Source organism: Xyrauchen texanus, chromosome 32 (assembly GCF_025860055.1).
Source record: "Xyrauchen texanus isolate HMW12.3.18 chromosome 32, RBS_HiC_50CHRs, whole genome shotgun sequence".
Classification (NCBI taxonomy): domain Eukaryota; kingdom Metazoa; phylum Chordata; class Actinopteri; order Cypriniformes; family Catostomidae; genus Xyrauchen; species Xyrauchen texanus.
The window spans coordinates 21,728,467-21,745,322 of NC_068307.1; the positions used below are offsets into that span (position 1 = coordinate 21,728,467).

The 16,856-nt window shown below is 35.2% G+C and overlaps 1 protein-coding gene across 1 annotated transcript; it reads left to right on the forward strand.

Moving 5' to 3' along the window:
• Nucleotides 1-7,875: 7,875 nt before the first annotated feature.
• On the forward strand, nt 7,876-13,105 carry LOC127626052 (tax1-binding protein 3-like). The gene is made up of 4 exons (XM_052101581.1): nt 7,876-7,987; nt 8,771-8,890; nt 9,062-9,139; nt 11,084-13,105. The coding sequence occupies exons 1-4, from the start codon at nt 7,949-7,951 to the stop codon at nt 11,222-11,224; spliced, it is 378 nt and encodes a 125-aa protein (XP_051957541.1). The 5' UTR covers nt 7,876-7,948; the 3' UTR covers nt 11,225-13,105.
• Nucleotides 13,106-16,856: the final 3,751 nt, after the last annotated feature.

The following is a 16,856-nucleotide window of genomic DNA, read 5'->3' on the forward strand; positions in this document are numbered from 1 at the left end:
TGAGAGTGGAGTGTTGAGATCCTTTCAAAATTTGGTTAAACTTTTAGGGATTCCCAGATCTAAGTTCTATAAGAATTTACAGCTGGGCCACCAGCTCTGTACCATTTTTGGGAGTAGTTTACACGCCCCTAAAGCAGAAGATACTCTGGGAGAGGTGATAACTGCTTTTGAGGCATCCGTGATGACTCCCTGCTGATTCAGAGTCTGGAGGACTGAGCTTTTGTTTCTCTCAAGAGATTATGGGAGAAAGATCTGAACTTGGTATTGGAGGAGGTAGTGTGGGCTAGGATTCTAAAAAACATCAAGTCTACATCTAGAGATGCAAGGGTTCACCTTATGCAATTCAAGATTTTACATAGAGTCTTTTGAGGAAGGGGCATCCAGAAGACTGGGGAATTTAGACCTGTTTGTGGAGAAATGGGGCAAATAATATCTTTTTTGGAGAGAGAGGTGTAGTGGATGTGTGTGATTATCATATTTTATGTTTTTTGTGTCTATAGATATATGACCAAATATGGTTAAATATTGATTCTGTTTATTAATGTTTTGTTGTTCTAGTTTAATAGATTAATCAATAAAAACACGTTAATCACAAAAAACAAACAAACGTCCTGGGACGTAACGAGCAACCCAATAATCAAGTAGTGAAACAACAGATCAGCTGAAAAAAATAAAATGCTATAATTTGCAATGGGTGCTATTATATTCTATTGGCAGCTCCTCTGCAGTCGTGACATCAGGGATGCAAGTTAAGTGTTCCCACCTTGAACAGAAATTGCACTGCACATATAAAGATTCAAGTGAATTAAATCAACAATACATCAAATTAGGTTTATGCTGTGAACTTGGTGAATCTAAGTGTCATTTACCATGGTAAAGCTGTCAGAGATATCATTGCATGGGTTTATTTTGCTCCTGGCTGTGCAGAGGGCATTAACATTAATTTGTGGGATAAAGAGAGGGGTATTTACCAAAAAATACTCCATACGATCCACTTTATCAATACATTGTGCTTGGTTATGGAACCTAGATAATAAAGAAATATCAGCAATGCCAAGTATATGCTGATGAAGAATACAAAAAGGACTTCTACAGACCATCATATCAGCCTCCAGAAATGACTTTAAAAGGCGATTGTGAATTTTACGGCAAATAAACTTACCGATATGCTCAATTATTGTGCATGCTATACAATTTCTGGACATTTCCACAGATTTTGGATCCATCTGGACATTGAGAGCTGTTCCTTTAGGTAATCCTCTGCAAACTAACAAAAAAAGTTAAGCAAGAACATTATTATACATAATGTAAACCAAATCTTTGCTGATTTTTAAATACTTTGTTTCCCTACTTTTAAAACTAAGACTCCACAGCTGCTCACATTCATCTGTTGCTCATGTTGTAAACTATGTGTAGTCCAAGTTGCAAGCATCAGATTGTGACTTTGCATGTTTAAAAATGTAACCTTTAAAAAGAAATATTTTATATTTGAGAGCACAGGTAAATTTTGATAGACACCAGTAAATAATTTTACTGCTTATGAAAAGTAAATCTTAAAGATGCAATAATTGTTTTGCCTCAGAAACTGTTTAGGTTTCACTGACCAATATGAAAGTGGTCTTGGACTTATACTAACACCTATTATTACATGGCTGTCTGGAATCCTCAATTCTGATTGGTCAATGGCAATCTAGTGGTCTGATATCTCCTTGTAACAGCCTGAGAAAGACATATCAGACCGGTCACCAGGGTACTGCCTGCCATCTTTACTGCTTCTCGGATCTTTGCATTCTCTTCTAGTAAGCTAATCAAATATTTTCAACTCAAATTAATGTTTCATGTGCATTTATTAATTAATTTGGCAAGTAGTCTTATAACAGGCTCAAAAAGTTAGATGGTCATTTTCATAAAATTCACAGCAACAAAACTCAGAGGTGGATTCAAGCAGTTCAACATATATGTTCTCACATAATTTCAACGCAGATCAATGTTTCATGAACATGTATTTGTTTATTTCCAAGTAGTCTTGTAAAATGCGTAATAATTAAGAGTCAGATGGCCATTTTTACAGAAAAAACTGAAAAAGAAATCTGACACAAACCTGAGGCGGATATACTTTAAGCTGTTCAGCGATTTATTTCTTCTAACATAATTACATAACCTTGCACTGCTTGCCTCTGTTCAGCTAACATTTCTTTTGTGTCCCCTTTTTTGCGTCCTTCCTTGTATGGTTTTGCAAGGTTTAAATTGTATGTGGTTTTCAAAATAAGTCCTTCCTGATTTTTTAGTACAACCATCTTCCCTCTGATAGTGGAAATGGAGTAGGGCCCAGAAAAATCTGGCTGGAGTCTACCCCCCTTCCATAATTTTTTTTTTTTTTTGCATTACAGAGAAAAACCTTGTTACCAACATTGAAAATGATGTGCTTGTACATTGTTTTTTGGAAGCGTTTTATATAGGCCTCCTGTTACTTTTTCTGGGATCTCACTATATCTTCACTTATTTTTGCCCTTTGTTTTAACAAGTTCTACTTGTTCTGCTCTGGTTTCAACAAATGATTCAGAAGTGTGGGGGAGAACAATGTGTGACAGCTAAAAGGTAAAAAAAAAATTGTTAGTGCACCTTTACCATAACTCAAGTGTTAAATAATATGCAGCCTATAGGTGCTGTTAGAAACTCAGTTAATCATAACAACAATGCTATATTTACACTGCTAGACTTAATGCACAAACCTTTGACACGTATTATATTATTTCTTGCTGTCCCACTTGTTTACTATTAATTCTAATCTCATGTTACAATTAATATCTGTTAGTCTTTAAAACATTGCAAACATCTATTCAGTCCTTTCTAATATTTTATATATGGCTAATTGATATTGGCACTAATAACTTTAATTCACATTTTCAATTATGTATTTTAAGAAAATGGAAACAGTTCTGTAAAGCTGCTTTGAAACAATGTGTACTGTGAAAAGTGCAATACAAATACATTTGACTTGACATTGACAGACGCATATCCAATTTTTGTCCCACTTGTTTACATTCACTATAATATAACCGTTTGTTATAAGGTTTTACATTAATATTAACACATTAATACCCTGCAAAAAGATGGAAACTAACATGTCTTTCGCGAACCACTTACAGAATATTCATGTACATAATATGTGCAAACAAAGCATGAAAAATTATTCTCGTGATTTCTACACATTCGTTCTACTAACGAGCTGATGAGATAAATCAGGTGTTTGATTAAGGAGACAATGTAGTGTTGGGAAGCACTGGTCTATGACCAGGGCCGGCCCAAGCCTTTATGGGGCCCTAAGCAGAATCTGATTTGGGGGCCCCTCGGTGCCGGCAATATGATTGAATATTGTCAATGCTTGATTATTCACACACTATAAAATCTAATATGTTGTACTAATAATATATTAAGATGTCAAGGCTATTTACGGATGATTAATCAAACTTTCCTAAAAAAGAAGATATGCTACATAGGCTATGTTAACTAACTAGCCAGCTAATGTTAGCTCATAACTTAGCCTAGCTACTTAACATACCTTTATCGTGCTGTTTTTTCTCTTCCTCTGTTTTCTTCTTTTTCCTTTCCTTTGCACCAGAGGATATGTCCTTTTTTGTGACATTGCTGTTTTGCTGTCTGAATGTGCTTGCATCCTGCAGCCCGTTAACATAATATTGCATTTAATATTGCGTTTTTGTATAATTACCATTGTCCATTGACAGTATAATCACAAAAAAAAAAAAAATTATGTGCTCTTGGGGGCCCCTGGTGGCCACCGGGGCCCTAAGCAGCCGCTTAGTTCGCTTATGCCTTGAGCCGACTCTATCTATGACCATAAACATCACCACAAAGACGCCTAACCAATTTAATATATTACGCTAGCATAAAAACGTGGTTGTTTTTTCATTTATGATGTCTTGTCAGTTACAAAATTCTATAAGTTATTTGTGCTAAACAAAGTTCCATTTGAGTAGATTTCAGATATCATTCTATTGGCTAGTTGATTTTACGAACGTTCCATGATTGTCAGACGTCACTGGTGGGCGATGGTATTTCCGGTCTAACATTACGTTAACTTCATCGACGATGCCGGTAACTGTCAGGTAAGACTAGCACCAGATAAACATGGCTTTCTACACCAGATCCCTTCAACATCTGCCAAGGATAACGATAAACGACGTACACCGAATAATTCAAGCATCATCATCGGCTCCCAAGAGCAAGAGGGAAAAGGGTTTCAAGATATACGTCTCTTCATTCATTGACAATTATGAAGGTAAGTTACGCTATGTCTTTAGCTAGCTGTAGCCCTAACGTTAACGATGATGCAAGGTGACGTTAGGCTAGAAAGTAACCTTTACAAAATATTAAACGATTAATTTTAGTTGTTGGTCACATGTGGTTTATTATATGCCTATTTTACTATCTGACATTGAATAAATGTATGAGCGTTTCTTCAACAAGGGGCACTTTTAGGCTTGTGAAGTTGAATAAAAAAACTTGTTCAAAAGTCACATAACAGTCTCATAAGTTTAAATAATTTGTCTAGTTTTAAGGTCTGTAAGAGGACAAACTTAGATTACAAGAGAAGTTATGAGACTATGTTAGTCTCATAACTAAGAAGTTATGAGTTATTCTGTTTTTAAATAACAGCAGTGAAATGTCATTTCCACCACATCTCAATGCTGTTATTTAAAAACAGAGTAACTTATGTCAGTCAAGAATTGTCTAAGATCATTTTTGTAACTAGTTTTATCAGTTTTTCCACAATGTACAATAATTATACATTTGTCAATGAGATAAATTAACTGCCCTAAGGACCAAACGGTGAACTGTGCACCTGTCACACTCTGAAATTTAATATTGGTTTGGGCAAGAGCTTATTAGAAAATAAATGACTTGCATTTTTATATTAAGTAGAGCGTGATCTCGTATATTGTGGATACATTTTTAATGTGTGATGAGAACTTTTTAAATATTTTTAAAAAATGTGTGTGGTGATGGAAATGACAGGGTGGTGGTGGAAATGACAATGAATTAACGTGGAATGTACAGAAACAGTGGAGATGTTTATTAGAAAAACAATTAAACTCATCACACTCAGTAAACTCAATTCACAAAGCCATTAAACATAACCACAAATGTTTTTAGTGTAGTGCTGAGTTTGATGTATACAACTGATTTGTCTCACAGATGAACGGTTACAGTGCATACTGTAAATAACTGACACAACTGATGGCAAGGCAAAAATATAAGCAATAAATGATGCAACAAAATTGAATTTTCATTCATCTAAATGAAATCAATTAATATAAAAGTATAATTTAGAAATAAAAATAATATTATAATCTAAATATTAAAAGTATTGTAATTTATTATAATATAAAAAGTATTACACAAATCTACTCTTGCAATCCATATCAATTGTACTTTGGTCATATTTTTAAAAATGACATTTATGTTTACAAAGTACATAAAAGTGCCCATAGTCTAAGAATCACCATATACTAATGACTTGTGTTGTTCAGTTACATGTATTGACAGTATTTGGTTATCCCCAGTATCAAGTAAAGATCTACAGACAGGGAGAGTCAGCATCCGTGCTACCTGTCATAGATCTTTGAGGAAACATGAGAAACCTCACACTATCAGAGTACGATGAAAGACAGTTCAGTTGTTCGTCTGATACAACCAGTTCTGTTCCAGTTATGTTCTGGGGCTTCAATTTGGCAATGATGGGTTAAACTGGCAAACAAATGTATAATTACCTAAACAAGTTGAACATCTTAGACAACTATCTAGCTAGCCAAACGTTTGAAGTAGGTAACACTATGATGACACTTGCGTGCCCTATTAGTGTTCTAGTAGACCTACCATTCCTGTATGAAACCCCAGCAGCTGGTTGTTGAGACAGATGCTTTGCTGTTTATATTGTGTTGTGTTTAACTTATTTACTTTCTTACTAACCCTAAAGTAACCTCATTCTCTAACTCGTAGCAGCTAACTTGAAAAATAATGCTTTGACTTTTGAGATATCTGATCAGTTTGTGATCTCTGCTGATTATAACACACTTTTTTGTTTTTTAAAAGATTGTCCTTGAAGACTCCACCCCTGTTCAGCTCTATGAGTTCGAGTGCTCCTGTGTGGCTGGCAGAGCCTTATGCAATCATAATGTTGCATTACTGTATCAGACTGTACAAAACATGTTTGTGTGAAAATCAATGTTAATGTAAATAGTTCTCTTTAAGAAATGCACATGTATGTACATAAACAACAAACCTATACAAGGTACCTTTTGTTATTATGAATTCAGTGTTAGAAGTTATTAGATTACATTACATTTTATTGTCATTTAGCAGAGTACAGGTACAGAGCCAATGAAATGCAGTTGACATCCAACCAGAAGTGCAAAGAAGCATTAAAGTACTGTTGAGTACTCTATTATGTTCAGTTATGTGGACTAGTTATCTACAAACTCATAACTCATACAAAATGTCAAACGTTGTTATTGTTAATATCACCATGTTATTGTTGAGTGTAGTATGACAGCTTGTGTCTTTGTATAATAAATGTCTGAATTAACTCATGTATTTGTGTTCCTCCTGGCAGTGTAAAAGACAATAAATGACAAATGTAAACATTGTCAATATTTCAGACAATTTTCTGAAAGGTATATCACAAGATACAAAAAAACAAACCGCATAATAAATTACAAAATATATAAGCAGTATATGGAAGCTCATAGAGAAAAATACAGTCCTTGGCGCTGGTAAACAAAAATTGTTCCACTCAAAAAGACATGGCACAGCTCCTTGAACAAGTTTTCGGCGTCTTGTGGTTGTTATGATGAAATCTTCTAGCTTAAAATGTCGACTGCAGACCCGGGTGTTATCGGTAGGAGTGAAGTTCTCGCGTCTTATCTTGACTAGCCACTGAGCTCGTACCTCAGGCTGATGCGGAAAACGATGAAAACTTACTTCAGAATTATACCTCGATGAACACTACAATGTCATTTAGAGTTGCCAATTTGACACTGATATGTAAGACGTTTCTTATTTACTGTTAACATTTTACATACGGTACTCTCTGATAGCTTGCCACTCACTCTTCAACAACATCTACATCGGAAATACCGGTAGTAACCTAAACCGGAAGTCCCCCCGCCCACCACACAGATTTCGAACGTTCGTCGCGTCACCCTGTGCACAGAGCGAATAGTATTTAAAAATATATATTTAGACACCTTTTTCGAACACACGTACGCTTCAGACGGTGGTGTTTAACCGTCAAATTCCTACCGCGTATTTGTATCTCAGAAAATGCAGAAATTATTATAATTATTGAGATTTGTATTTACCATAAAATACTATATATAATTGTTTTATTATTCAACAAGATTTTACTTACTTTTCTCACCCAAACTCGTGATTTTAAAGGCAAGTTAGATCAGAATTATGGGCGTGTCTTCAGATATACAATTTCCAAGCTAGAAAACGTCTTGTGCATGCGTAGTGCGTGTGGGTAGCACATTCTGAGAGGTAAGTCAGATTGTCGGAACACCTGTTCTCTACAGCCATGAATAATGGTCACATTGCGTCCTCTACTGGTGAGAAAAAGCTGGTTCTGGGCAGCGAAATCACAGTAATCCTCAGTTTAAATCGCATATATATATATCCCTAAATATGTAATCTCACAATGGAAACATACTTAGCTGAAATAATTGATTAAACAAATGTACAAATACACTGAATCATATGAATGAAGTGTAACAAAGATTGAGGGCAGTGTGTGTAGCGCAGTCCATCCCAAACATGACACCCTTACAAAGGGGAGGAACTTATTAAATCACATGATCAGTCATCTCTTAAATTAACGCATAAGATCCTGAACAGATTCAAATTCAATGATTTTTTCGTCCGGAAAATGTCTTACATACCCGGTCAGCCTGTCACAGCTGTTGTGGTGAGTATGTTTCGGTCACAGTGTTTATTAGCGTGCGAAGTTCTTCTATCAACTTTGTGTTCAGTGTATCACTTTTTAAACGGACATTGGATACTTTTTTTTTTTTATCTCGTTTGATGTAGAGATTGTCAATGTATTTTAAGTTAAACACGATTTTCAACACAAATTCATAAGATGACAGGACTGTTTAATTAAGTTTGAGTTGAAGCTAACAATTGATGTAATGGAAGGATTTAGCACGCTAGGCTAACGTAAGCGTGGGGCGAAAAAGAGTGAAATATATAATTTACTTATTTATATTCATTTATTCAGTTCGTTTTTAGAATTGTATGTACTTGATATGTGAAACAAAACATACGTTTTATAAACACTAGTGGAGCAGATGTAGGGACTATCAAAGCTTATCAACTCTGAGATTCTTCGTTTGTCAAATAATGTTATTTTGGGAGCTAAATAATGCCATATGCTGAATTGAGTGTATAGTTTAAACACTGTACTATGGACTCATACCTCAATTCATCATGCTTGTAACACCCATAAGTGTTTGATATAAGCAGGCGTGGCTCATGTTTTTTCTGCAGGTAGTGCTGCCATATATGGTTATATGGTCATAAATATACGTGCCATTGGCTAGTAAGCTGCCTACCTAGACAACATTTTTGGGCATGATTCCCAAAATGCTCTTTAGGTAGGGAGATTATGAAGTTTTGAGATTGTGTGCCTACTTAATGACTGACATAATATATGTAAGAGGGTTTTACTCCGTATTCCCCTGTATTTTAGCAACAAATTGAAATTCAAAAACTACGGGATGGTGTTAACTTAATATTAGGATTCAGCATTGGAGGAGGAATTGACCAAGATTCAAGCCAGAATCCATTCTCTGAAGACAAGTCAGACAAGGTGAAGCACAAAAGATTTTACCTCTTCCTGCAAAGCATGAAAGATCTTGTTTAGTAAACTTAATGTCTGGCTTAATTTAAATTTTGCTGTAGACTATGCCATTGTTGTTGTGACAACCTGCTGCCAAGGTCAGTGTCATTCAGAGTTGACCCTTCTAACTTTATGTCTTAGGGAATCTATGTCACTCGTGTGTCTAAAGGTAGTCCAGCAGAGGTGGCTGGTCTCAGAATGGGAGACAAAATCATGCAGGTGAGCGATATAAATGTGTTGTTGCATGCCATAAACTGTGATTTCTCACAGTGATGTTGTCAGACAAAGCACTTGATTTATATAAAAAAATGACCATCCATTAGAGTGTCATTTCATTATATGTTTTATTCATTCAGTGTTCTTGCTTAAAGGATGCTCTGAATTTTATACGAACAGCATCTGTGTTTGTCCACTCATCTTTCAATTTGTAAAAACAAACATGTGTTACAGTAATACATTTACAGTGGAAGTCTGTGAGGCAAGATATTGATCCAGAATGAATGTTAAAATACACCTGTTTTGAAAGTGTTGTCACAAGATTTTATTATACAGGTTAACATGAGAAAAGTGTTCTCAAATCGCTTACCAACCTAGAGTCATGTCCAGTCTGTCAAATGCTCCTAGAGCTGCTGTTGTCAGATTACAAGGATGCTGGAAAGGGCTGCAACTCAAGTACTGTTTACATGGACCAAACTCCACCCACAGGGATTAAATCAGCAACACAACCTTATTCATCTGCCAAGAACAGTTGCCCCACAGCTAAAATGAATCAATACAAGTAGGATGATAAAATAGTTCGAAAGCATACAAAATGCAAGGCGAGCTGCACATGAACCCTCTAGTATGCGTTGTCCCATAGTTTTCCATTTAAAGTGCATTATTTGAAGCAAGTTTTATTTGTTTTTACAAATTGTATTGAGTAAAAATTCATTTCTGAGGTAATGGACCGTATTTAAAAATAAAAACGTGTTTTTATATAAAATCATAACCCTTTTGCTTGGATGTGCCAGCTGAGAAAAAAATGATCCAAATATTAATAACTACAGTCTTGACCAACACCTAAATAGGTATCATTTTAAAGCTTAGAAGCTGTACTTCACAATGCATGTAGGTGTTCTGTTTGGTAATTAATAATAATTTTGCACTGCACATTTTTGCAAAAATATAGCAAGTATCAGCTATGTACATGTCTTTGACATGCATGTTATATGTAAACAGGTGTCACTTATATGCTTATTTTAGCTTATAACTTCATGAAAAACAAACTGAACCTAAAATATATATCACATGACTGTACTTTGAGGAGATGATTATCTATAAAACAAGCCCACACACAATGTAATCCGATGTGTGGATTATCTAATGATCTATGCAAAGCATTATGTGCACACCGTACATAATGTGTTATCTGGCTAAAAACACGTTAGCTTTACTTTAAGATAAATTAATTGGAAATGATGTTGTACGTTGTCCAGTGCCATGGAATGCTAAACCAATTGTATTAGGATTATGATGGCTGCAATCAGATGTGGAAGCCATGCAAATATGGGCAGAGAGGATCGTTTACTTTACATATGGCCACCAGGAGATGTTGCCAACTACATGACAGAATCGATGGCTCAAAATGACACTGAATTGAACTGAATAAGATCTTGTTACTCATGCCTGCATGCTTTGGATAGAGAGTCATTGTTGTATTTGCATGTGTAATTAGTTATGTTTTATTTGTTTGGAGAGGCTTTTGGACACAAGGATACATTATTTTTGTAACGCTATAACTTTTTGATTTTGTTGTATCAACAAAATTTTACTCCATTTTGTCCCCAATCATGTCACCTGTAATGTTTTTTTTTTTATGAGCTACCATATTTACACCCTGAGATGTATAATGTCAAATCAGAATTTTTTTTTTTCCCCAGCAGTTTCTTAGGCTAAGAGTCTCCTCTCATAATCTATATAATTGAAAGTGATACCAATAAGTTTGGTATTATATAAGGTTGAGTAAATGATGAGAGAATTAACATTTTTGGTTGAACAATTCCTTTAACATATCACAACTCAAATATTACATTGTTTCTTTACTCACTGACACAAGATGTCTTTTGTACATATTATGTAGATAACTTCATAATACCTGTCGGGTGATCTCAATGTTGATAACAGGTGAATGGCTGGGACATGACCATGGTGACACATGATCAGGCACGAAAAAGACTCACCAAGAAGAATGAAGACGTGGTCCGACTTCTCGTCACTAGAAAATCTCTGGAGGAAGCAGTTAGACAGTCCACGATGCAACACTAATGCGATCTAAAACTCTCTAATTGGAGCTCATTGAATGTCATTATTGGTTAATCATGTTTAAAGCACTTTTTTTTTTTTTAATTATTAAAAACAAACAGCCTCTTGCAGCCAAGGGGTAATGACTTAATACTCTCATTGTGGATTAACAAGGACTTTTTCATCAATTACATCTGTTAAATCTTATTTTAATGTATTGAATGAGAAACAAGAAGTTACAGCTCTTTTAATAAAGTAAAGTGTTGCATTCCATAATTTGCATTGCTAATTTTAATGTATGGCAGGGGTCGGGAACCTTTTTTCACTAAGGAGCCTATTTGTTTATTTTTGGTTGACGCGTTTCTTTGAAAGAGCCATTCCACAAACTAATAATTTACTATTTTCAAAAACATGTTTATATTGCCCATAGACTACTCAAAAACAAACAAATATGCAAAAATTAATAGGTAACCTGTTGCAATATGGATTGATTACATGCGTTCGTCTGGGTCTCCATAAAATTACTTCAATGTACAATTGTTCATGAAAAATTTTACTTAGCTTTTGGGCTGGGCGATATGTAAAAAAATATTTTAATGATAATCCATTAAATATCACGATATCCGATTATATGGTCAACCCCCAAGGTCAGTGAATATTTTTGCTTCAAAAATATCATTTGTTTATTGAAATATGAAAAACTTGCGTCTTTTTATTTAATACAAAGATACCTGTATATATTACTGAACCTGCAGACTTGCATTCACAATGTGTATGAGCAAGCTGCTTCGTGGAAATGAAGCAAAACTCACTGCACGTCACAAGACGATCGGAGATCATTCTCCTAGATTACATTATTCTTCCAAACAGTTTTCCATTGAGAATTTATGATAACTCTTTACATGCACTTGTTCCACAGACAGGGTCCTGTTGCACGCCTATTAACAAACAGCAAATCAGACACAAGCACTGAAGGCTTTTCTTTTGTCTGTTCTTACAAATATAATAGTGTGTTTCTCCAAGCACGTCTTATAAGTCACCTGCCTGTAGTGGGTAGATGAGCAAAATTACTCGAAATTGAAATGCATTTGGACGAGGAGCTTGCGAACTGGATTGAGTCTTGTCGCATTTTGCGGGTGGTGGGTGCTATTTCACACCCTGGGTGCACATAAAAATATGAACATTCATAAAACGGAGCTCACTGCACACATATAAAATCAGATGCGCATTGGCCAGATTTTTTTCCATCTGTTCTTCAAAATGGAATCCCGTTTCGTCAAACGCGCATCTTTGTGTCTAATTTCTTGTAATATATCACTCCGAGAAGTCTTGCAGGTCACGTTCCACAGTGGCTGGTACATCAGCAAAATACTCCGCATGAAAAATCAGCATTTGGCGGGTGTTCATTTCAAACCTTGTTCACCAGGAGTAGGCTTTAGGACAAACTCGGGAGAAAGGAAATCAAAACAGTGTCATTGACTTCAAGCTTTGCAACCGCACCCACACTTTCTGTTGGAAATGTATCTCTAAAAAGTTTTAAACAATCGTGTTGGTTAACAGTGAGACAGCCAGCCAGCCACTTGATGTTTAAAAAATTGCCACTTGTGGCTTGCGTTCCATGGGTTCCTGACCCCTGAGCTATGGTGTTTAAGCATTCCTTTATATTACTGCGATTGAATTTGGTGACACAATATGCCAAATAAGAATACATTATTTATATACTTTATATAACCTACTCCTGAATGTATTGTGGACTCTAAATTCCATATAACTTCCATTTCTAAAGGGCTACAGTGAGATCTGTGTTCACCTTATTTTTAACATGTACACCTTTTGTAAGTATGCTAAGGAAGAACAATATTAAGCAATGCAGGAAAACTTATGACTGTAAGAATACATGAGCTGTACTTATATGACCTCTAATTTTGTTATTGTTTTGTGGGATTTTGTTTTTATTTTAGTTTTTTATATAACTTAATTGTATAAATTTGATTGTGTGTGTGTGTGTGTGTGTTTAAACCATATAAGCCTAATGATGCTAGCAAAACATTGCATGAGCATTATTCATCAGCATTTTAAAAATAAGTTGTCTCATCGAGATTGGGCCCCTATAATAACACTGCAGTTTTGTATTCAGAAATCCTTTTTCTTTTTGATACAAAAATTTTTGTCATTTGATTGTATGAAAATATATTTTCAGTTAAATGAATAAAGAATTTTCTAGCTCTTGGTTTGTGAATTTGAATAGTAATAGATTGCAATTGCACAGTTAAAACCGCTTACGGTCTCAATTCTGATGTCTAATTAAGCTTAAAGTGTGAGGTGACATTTCGAAGTAATAAATCTATTTCCTGACCTTTTGCCATTTGGTCAGGCAGTTTTGTACTTCAAGATGCTTTCATCTATAAAGCTATTAGTCAAAGGTGAGCATAGAAGCTTGTATGTTTGTAGCTGAAAAGGTGCTCTAAATGTGCTGTTTTTCTTAGTAGCGTAGCACTAGCTTTCGCAGTAACAATTCTCAACTGTAAAAAAAATATTTTCCTGGGATTTTTGGGTCTGACCTGCACTGAGTATCACTCTGTATACTTATTTTGGTCTTCAGACACTATGTAAGGGATATTTCATGTCACTTGCAAGAGCATTTCCAACAGAGTGAGAGCATATCAAATAGGATTAAGCATCCAAATAACTGAACAGGATTATTTATGACATTTTAATATGCACATTTACAACAAACTAGCATTCTCTAGGACAGTGGTTCCCAACCCTGCTCCTGAAGGCCCCCAACACTTTTTTGATATCTCCCAAATCAAACACACCTGATTCAACTCATCAGCTCGTTAATGGAGACTCCAAGACCAGTATTGGGTGTGTTAGAAAAGGGAGATATATAAAATATGCAATGTTGGGGGGTGGGGGGGGCCACTGTACTAATACATTACTGTGAGGATATATCCAGAAATGTAATAATGCTGTGTGAACTATATAAAAGAAAGAGTTTTGAGAATGGTTTTAAAATGCCTTTTTGTTCCTCGTTAAAAAAAGTTTCACTTCTGAAGAAATGTACAGTACTTGTGAAACATATGTGTAAAATCATTCCCAGTCACATGAGATGAAGACTCCAGTCATATCAGTAACTTGTTAAAAGCTGTTTTATTTTAAATGGAGAGGGTCCCCTCGTGTACCTTGGTCCACCACATGTTGTGATCACACGATTAGCTGAATTTTACTTGCAGTGAAATCAGAAACAATAGGTTGACTTTTACTAAAATCAGTCTGTGCTTACTGAAATTTGAAATACCTGCAATACAGTGAAAAGGATTGCATATTTTATAAACTGAACCCCCCACTCCAACCCTCTAACCATCAAAGGAGTAAAAAAATGTATGTTAGAGGGAAAAATGCAGTGAACACGATTACTTCCTGGTTTCAATGCAGAATTTAAACCCCCATGCTGCTGACACAACATGCTTTTTGTCAAGCCACATGGTAAGGTAAACCGGCTGGAGCCGATGCCATAATGTCTGATAGGAGATGGTGCTTGTAAGTGTGTTGGCATAATGTGGCTTAGGGTATTGAAAGTCTCAGAAACAACATGCCAACATCCCATATGATCATGACTGGACACATTAAATGATAAATTAAATGAATCATGGCAAACTGTGAATACTTAATTTTTTACAATGGCATAGGTAGCTGAAAACTGATGAATTGAATGATGCTGGATCCACACCCATGTGACGGTGTAAGTTCAAAACAACATTTAAAAAATACTAAGTGCACCTTTAAGTCACAATAACAAAATAAAAAATAAAGAGTTTTATTGAACCACCAACATATTCAATACAAACATGGTTTGAACAAAGATTGTTGCAATGTAAAACTAAGGAAAATGGCTGTAAAAAGAATGTAAAAGGAAACAGCTCAAGTGCAAAATAGGCTGGAACAATAACATTTCAGAGGACATCAGAAGAAGAGTTGTTGAAATGGGAAGGGCTAGCAAAAGATTTGTAATGAATTGTGCTTTCATTAGTCCACAGTCTGTTTCTCTTCAAAAATTTTGGAAGTTATACCCACACCCTTTTTAGTGCTCATCAACCTTTTACTTCTGAATAGTGTTACAAAAATGGCAAAATGGCAAAAAAAAAAAACATGTTTTATCTTAATTAAAGTGTATATAGGGTCATTAAAGACCTTAGAAATGTAATGGTTTCGTTTCTTTTCTTTTTTTTTTGCTTCTATAAATCATATTTTTATGATCATCTAAATAAGTTTATCACAGGATATATATACACTGGTGGCCAAAAGTTTGAAATAATGTAAATATTTTTTCTGTTTCAGAAGGAATTGGTACTTTAATTCACCAAAGTGGCATTCAACTGATCACAAAGTATAGTCAGAACATTACTGATGTAAAAAAACAGCAAATCTAGACATCCTATTTCCAGCAGCCAACACTCCAACACTTTATCCTTGAGTAATCATGCTAAATTGGTAATTTGGTACTAGAAAATCACTTGCCATTATTGAAAGCGATTTGGTTTGTTAAATTAAGCTTAACATTGTCTTTGTGTTGGTTTTTGAGTTGCCACAGTATGCAATGTTAGGTAAAAAATGGCAAAAAAGAAACACTATTCTCTAGAAACTTGACAGTCAATCATTGTTTTGAGGAAAGAAGGCTATACAATACTTGAAATTGCCAAAAAACTGAAGATTTCATACAAAGGTGTACACTACAGTCTTCAAAGACAAAGAACAACTGGCTCTAACAAGGACAGAAAGAGCCAGATGTACAACTAAACAAGAGGATAAGTACATCAGAGTCTCTAGTTTGAGAAATAGATGCCTCGCATGTCCTCCGCTGACAGCTTCATTGAATTCTACCCGCTCAACACCAGTTTCATGTACAACAGTAAAGAGAAGACTCAGGGGTGCAGGCCTTATGGGAAGAATTGCAGAGAAAAGCCACTTTTGAAACAGAAAAACAAAAAGAAAAAGTAAGAGTGGGTAAAGAAACACAGATACTGGACAACAGATAATTGGAAAAGAGTGTTATGGATCTTAACCCCATTGAGCTTTTGTGAGATCAGCTAGACTGTAAGGTGCATGATAAGTGGCCGACAAGACAGCCACATCTATGACAACTGCTACAGGAAGTGTGGGGTGAAATGTCACCTGAGATTCTGGACAAACTGACAGCTAGAATGACAATAATCTGCAAAGCTGATGTGGATTTGGAGGATTTTGTTTTAGGAGAACAACCTTGAAGAATTTTAAGAAAACTAAATTATTTTCAAATTGTAACAGTAATTTTTCACGTTATTAATCCTGACTAGTCCTGACTATACATTGTGATCAGTTGAATGCCACTTTGATGAATAAAAGTTAAAATTTCTTACCATAAGAGCACAATCTGTACATTATTCCAAACCTTTGGCGCAGGTGTATATTTATTTGTTTATAACAAGACGAATGAGTACTGTATCACGTTAATTTTCTGTGCAAAAATTGTGAATTATTAGTATTCTATATGTGTGAGCATATCCATATAATTCATGGTATTGTTTACTCATCGTGGCACTGATGTGTCAGTGATTATCTTGATTTTTATTTGACATTGCTATTTGATGAAAAAACATCATCAAAGTAAACTATA